Source organism: Chenopodium album, chromosome 16 (genome assembly GCF_948465745.1).
Source record: "Chenopodium album chromosome 16, dcCheAlbu1.1, whole genome shotgun sequence".
Lineage (NCBI taxonomy): Eukaryota > Viridiplantae > Streptophyta > Magnoliopsida > Caryophyllales > Amaranthaceae > Chenopodium > Chenopodium album.
In genome coordinates, this window is record NC_137849.1 from 32,917,927 (window position 1) to 32,924,482 (window position 6,556).

Below are 6,556 nucleotides of genomic sequence, written 5' to 3' on the forward strand. Positions count from 1 at the left end.
GATTAAGACATATTTATAAGTAAAATCATTATTACTCATTAAATCATTTTATTTTAAAATTTTTGTGAAATGAATATAAGTAAATTGTTGTCTTTTATCTTTATACTATTAACATATGTTAAATACGGTACACATTTATTTATGTTTTCACTCACCTAAATCCATGGTATATACACTTAATAATAGTAGTAGTAGTAGTAGTAGTAGTAGTAGTAGTAGTAGTAGTAGTAGTAGTAGTAGTAGTAATAATAATAATAATAATAATAATAATAAAGTTGAAATCTGCTCTGCTCTGCTCGGCTCGGCTCGGCTCTGCTTTGCTATCCTGAAATCTGCTCTGCTGAAATTTAATCTTCCCTGTTTTGCTGACCCCTGCCCTGCTCTGCCCAGAAGCTCAAAAGAACAGGGCCTTGATCTCCCTAGATAAAATGCTTTGATCAACAATAATAAGGTGATCTAAATTGAATTTAAGGTAATATGAAATCGGGTCAGGAACAATTTGGGTTGAATTTAGGTTGGGTCAATAATAAGTCGTGTTGATTTCGAGTCGGGTTAGTAACAGATCGTGTTGAATTTTTGGGTCAGGTTAGTAGTAGGTCGGGTAAAATTTGGGTCGGGTCAATAACAAGTCGAGTTGAATTTGGGTCGGTCAATAACAAGTCGGGTTGATTTCGGGTCGAGTTTATAACAGGTCGGGTTAGGAACGGGTCGGGTTGAATTCAGGTCGGGTTAGTAATAAGTCGGGTTAAATTCGGGTTTTGATGGGTTAAAACGAGTTTGGGTCAATTTCGGTTCAAGTCGGGTTCGGTTCAGGTCAATAATTTACGGGTTACATTCGGGTCAGGTCATCTCCAGGTCGGTTTATGTTCGGGTTCGGGTCCCACATACTCGGGTCAACTCGGGTCTAGGGTTGGTTTCAGGTCGGGTTTGGGTCACCATTTTTTCGGGTTCAGATGGATCGGTTAATAATCGGGTTCGGGTCGATATTTCGAGTCGGGTCAACTTTTGATAGGTCTAATGACAACATTGCTTATTGCTTCGAACTAAAGCCTACTGTATCTCTCTCTTTGTGGCTCATTTTCTGGGTTGATCAAACAACCCACTAAACAAAGAAAATATGGAAGCTGCAATGGGGTTGATGCGAAGGATTCATCCTAAGCACACTGATACCGCTCTCTCTGCTCTTCTTTCTCTCATGCCTGAGCATTCCTCTGATCTCCTCTCTCAAGTCGATCAACCTCTCCAGGTTTTGACCCCTGTTTCTGATAATTCATCCACTTTTCTTTCAATTTCATGGATTTTATTTGCTTTTAATGGATTGGAAGATGTTGTATTTTGTTGGGTTTTATTTGATCTTGTTTGATTTTGACTTTATGGGTTGTGGGCGTTAATCTTTGTTTAGGGTTTTAATTTTGTGTATTGGGATTTGCTTTGTCTATTGATTTGTGCAGAATTATAATTGTGGATTTATCTATTGTGGAATGTGTGTAGAATTCTGTATTGATTGGGTTTGGATATGAACAGTTTATTAAGAATTTCTGGTGGGTTAATGCGAGAATTGGTTATTGACTTGGTGTTGATTTTATGGGTGAATTTGTTACAAAATAGAAATGATGTGCAGGTTTAATAAGAAACTTGTATGGGTGTGACATACATCAATAACTATATACTAAAAGATACACCAGCAATTACACGTGTTTGGTGTGTCCTTACGTAGTTCTTTTTAAGAAACAAATCTAATACAAAAATAATTTTCTAAACTTATACAATATAATTACATAAAATAAAATAAAATAAAATAAATATTTGACATATCTTTAACACAAATATTTATATACCTATAAAAAAAAAACATTATTAACATAAGTTTGATAATTTTTTACATCATTTTATACCTATAATGATAGTTTAAAAATGATTATTGAAAATTCCCGTGCAAGGCACGGGAACTAACCTAGTAATCACAAAGGGTTACATTTGTTGCCTCGAATCGGATCTTTAGCATTTGCAATCTTGGGCTGCTTTATGTAACACCATCGTACATTGCGACCCATTCACTTCAACCAAGCCGTAGAGGATTATTATTTGAGTATACTATCGATTGATGTAATTTAGCATAACTTAGAGAATCTGAATCAGTGGGTTTTCTATATGCTTTAAACTGTTCTGTAATCAATGTATTGAGCTTATTGCAACTATTATTGCCCTTTGGATTTGTTTACGGTTTGCTTGTGGTTTCTAATTTCTGTATACAAGTACTTGATAGATTGAAAGTCAATCCTATTGGATGCTAATTCTGAGTAGTGTGTTTGATCATGAATTAACTTAAACTTCTAATAATTACGGAGTATATACTTCCTGATTGTTAAATCCACTTCTAGATGTTTGAGTCCGCTTTTCCAAGCATCAATTTGAAGTTATCCTGGACCACCCTCAAAAACAAACGGGATCCCTAAAGCTTTGGTTCTTCTTTAACTGCTTTAGCCTACAAAAGTTATCTGCTTATGTAGTTATGTTAAACAAGTGGGGAAAAAAATTTCATGAGGAATTGTGGTTGGAAATGAATCAGAATTTTCTTATGCGCCATTAAAGATTATTGCTATTCATGGCAGTCCTTTTCTCATAATAGAGTGTAAGAAGCTTGCATGTTAATATACCAACAGTGCAACGAAAAGATAATTAATCTGTTAGAATTATGGATGATATTAGCCAGAAATTATACATTCTACTTTGATTTGGATGAATTTTTTTTTTTTTTTTTTTCTCTCTTCTGGTAAACTGAGTAATTTTCATTTTGTATAAATTCTCTTTTGGAGGCTTTTATTTGAGTATCTTGCTAACTTTTAGCTATTTTATTTTATCACATCGTCTTTTGCGCTGTACTGTCATATATGTTATGGATATCCAGGATGTCAGATTAAGTAGATCATTTTCTGGTTTGCGGAAGCAGGTTTTATGCGATCAAGAAAGTGGAAAGGAGTTCATATTGTGCGAATATAACAGAGATGCTGATTCCTACAGGTGAAAAAGTTAACTGGCATACAATATTTTCTTACTCATTTATATTATCAATACATTTTTAATTATATATATATTATATATATATATATATAGAAGGTTTTACTCGTTTTTTTATTTTATTTTTATTTTTTATCTTTAACATTATTTTAAGTATTGCATCAGTGATTTGTGCTTAGCTCATTGACAATTCTGATATACAATAGCACAAAGTACAAAGCTAATCTTTGTTATGTGTTCAACATGCCTCTTTGGTTAGTGAGTCCATTGACAAACTGAAATTTTACTTCATTGGCTCCTCATAGTTGCAGTACTGGCATTTTTCAGATACCATGGTGAATCTGTACATAGGTCTTAGCCTGTTGAGTTGATGCTTGTCCTAGTGAATGTTGTCACTTCTAACTGTTTTTCTGTAGCACTGTTTCAAAGCTGTAATTCAATTTTGTTTCCCCTTTTTTCATTATAGGTCGCCATGGACAAATAAGTACCAGCCACCATTGGAGGATGGCCTTTATCCTTCTGTAGAGCTGAGGAACCTCGAAATTGAAGCCAATGATGTTTTTACTGTATATTGTGACCAGTGAGGTCCTTTACTTGCCTCGTACTTGGTTTTCTAGTTCAGTGGCAATGCTTATTACTGTCAGTATTCTTTCTGTTTTTTATTTTTTGTCCTTTTGTTCAAGGCCCCTTCCATTTATTTCTTCTTTCTTCGCTGGTTTTTTTAAGGGTTTGAGGGAAATAAATTATCTTTTATTGCTAGGTATTATGAAGGTGGAATTTCATCTGTTTATATGTGGGAAGATGATAATGAAGGATTTGTCGCATGCTTCTTGATAAAGAAAGGTGATTCTATACCTTTTTCCCTGACTGACTCTTCCCTTAACTGAAATGAAAAGAAGTAAAAAAACTAAATTGGGTCACTCAACATTCAGTTATTGCTTGCACCTGTGGGGGAGGGGGCGGGGGGTTTAAAGTTGACACTTCAAAATTTATGAGGGTATTGCATACTAGTTTTTAATATTTGACTGCCCTGTGGACTCATTCTATGTATTAGATGGCTCAAAGTCTGGTCATGGGCGAAGAGGTTATTTGCATGAAGGACAGTGGGATGCCATCCATGTTATTGAGGTATGTCTACTGATCTTCTACTTGTGAATTACAATTCTATGCAACCTCATTTTATTTTACCATTTTCCTTTTCCCAAAGATGGTTCCCCATGTCATTTACTCATCAAGCACCAAATTATTTCAATGATAATATAGGTGGGACCTGAGGATGAAGGAACTGCCAGGTACTGTTTAACCAGTACTGTCATGCTATCTTTGACTACAAATAGTGACTCCTGCGGGACATTCAGCTTATCTGGATCTATTAGAAGACAGGTAATGTACTTGTTCTGCAAACGAAACTGTGACCATTATAATCTCAACTTTACACTGTGTTGCCCCCTCGATATGATCATGTTAAGCTGTTTGACTGGTTATAATAATACAGTGATCACTGGGGCAAAAACCAGAATATTTCATATTTTTCACTTAAATCCTTTTTCTAGGTTTGTACTTAAAATTTCTTTTCGTGGTGTAGATGAGTATGCAACTGTCAGTGGCCGAAGGTCATCTTTGTAACATGGGAAAAATGATTGAAGAATTGGAAGGCAAGCTTCGAAACTCCCTGGATCAGGTACTATGCATGACTGAAAATTTGATGCTTTTGATAGTTTATGGGACATGCCAGTTCAATGCTCCCACTCTACACCTAGACGCGTTGATCTATGTTTATGTTTGAAGTGGGCAGCTTTATACCTGTGCATATAGTCTCACATTCTTATATAGGATATCTAGAAAAAATTGTTACATTTGCTTAACAGTAATGGTTTATATGATTACATTTTCTGCTGTGCGATCCTTAAATTATTCAGAATATGATGGCCGGGAAGGGGAAAATAATACAGTATACATTATTATGGTCACCGTAAGTATTAGGGTTGGGTTGGGAGACTTGGGACAATGTGATGACTAATCTGGGAAGGAGATTGTATACTTAAGAATGTTTTACTGAGCTATATGTTATGCTGCTGAATCTGAATAGGTTTACTTTGGGAAGACAAGAGAGATGGTTTGCACTTTGCGGCCACCTGCTGAATTGGCAACGATGAAACTGCCTGATAGCTGATTTATGTCTTTGAATCATGATCTAAAAGTATGATATTGTGGATTCTTAGTGTATTATCGTCATTTATTTGAATCTCTGGTTATGTGTTCCAGAATTTGGTTGAATTGGAATTCAATATCCTCTTGTAGACTTTTCCATTTTGTTGGCTCTCGCTTAATTTTTGATATTGTTTTTGGTTCTATGATATTACTTGTGGAGCTTCAGCTTGCAATTTGTATTACTGTTTTTTTTTTAATAAAAATAAAAATATTTTATTTGTTTGCAATGCATTTATGATTGACTTCTTGAGTAAGCCAGATAAAAGATTGGAATTATTTTCTGGATGTTTTTGTCATTAATCAAACATAGATTGAATATAAGATAAATACATTAGAACACTTTCAAATATGTAGAAAGGTTGCTCTCAAAATACGAAAATTCTACTATGGTTCAGAAAATAGGCACAATTGTTATTGACTGGAAGTTTGCAGAAATTTCAAAAACTAGAAATATTTTGAGTTTCCACAATTTATGTTTTACTGTGCAATATCTTAAGCTTAAATTGGTGTTTATTTGAAGAAATTGGAGGATATGAACGTGTCTAGGTATGAGGTTAGAGTTAGACTAAGAAATCAAAATATTTGAATATGGAGAGAGAAAGTGCAAAAAAATAAAAAAATTAAAAAAAATAAAAAAATTGTGACAATTTAGTCTATCAATTTATATGGTTTTGAAAAATTTTGAATTACATTAACTTGTGAAAAAATTGTGATAAACTATCTTACTAAACAGTTCTTGTCAAACTATATATATAAATATAATTTATGACAAAATTACTACTTCAAAATGAAAGAAGGGATAGAGAAGTAAAAGACAGAAAACGAATGGTAGAAAAAAAGAGAAGGGAGAGATTTGGGAGACAAACAAAGGAAGGATGGAAGGGGGGGGGGGGGGGGGGGGGGTGGGTGGTCAACTTTGAAGGTTTAAGTCAACGAGTATACATTCCAAGTTTCTCCGTATGTGGTTATACGAGTATAATGTACTTTACAAGGTAGTTTATGATATATATACAACGAGTATAATGTACTTTACAAGGCCCACGTGTCATTGTGTCGGGCCGTGCCAGGCTTGTGTGCCTTAGCAAAATTGTACAAATTTTTACCTACACCCCAAGGCAGGGAACACTGCCTACACTCCTATACCCTCCACGTGTGCCCCGCCCCCGCCCCTTTTCATTTATGATTTTTCTATAAATTTTTTATAACATGTTTATTTTTGTATTGGTAAATTTTGTTCATTTTTATAATAAAGAGTTTTTGTTCAAATTAATATATTTTTTGAATTGAATTTTAAGAATTTTTTATAAATATAAATGAGAGCAAATTT

At 34.3% G+C, this 6,556-nt stretch overlaps 1 protein-coding gene across 2 annotated transcripts; it reads left to right on the forward strand.

Annotated features, from left to right (window-relative positions):
• The first annotated feature begins 1,065 nt into the window (after positions 1–1,065).
• Positions 1,066–5,456, forward strand: LOC145585130 (F-actin-capping protein subunit beta-like). 2 transcript variants are annotated; one of them, XM_081641863.1, is made up of 8 exons: positions 1,066–1,246; positions 2,909–3,021; positions 3,485–3,598; positions 3,779–3,861; positions 4,073–4,146; positions 4,282–4,401; positions 4,604–4,699; positions 5,108–5,456. In XM_081641863.1, the coding sequence occupies exons 1-8, from the start codon at positions 1,118–1,120 to the stop codon at positions 5,189–5,191; spliced, it is 813 nt and encodes a 270-aa protein (XP_081497989.1). In that variant the 5' UTR covers positions 1,066–1,117; the 3' UTR covers positions 5,192–5,456. The 2 variants fall into 2 exon arrangements, with proteins under 2 accessions (XP_081497989.1, XP_081497990.1); XM_081641864.1 differs by having other exon boundaries at positions 1,069–1,246; positions 2,951–3,021.
• Positions 5,457–6,556: the final 1,100 nt, after the last annotated feature.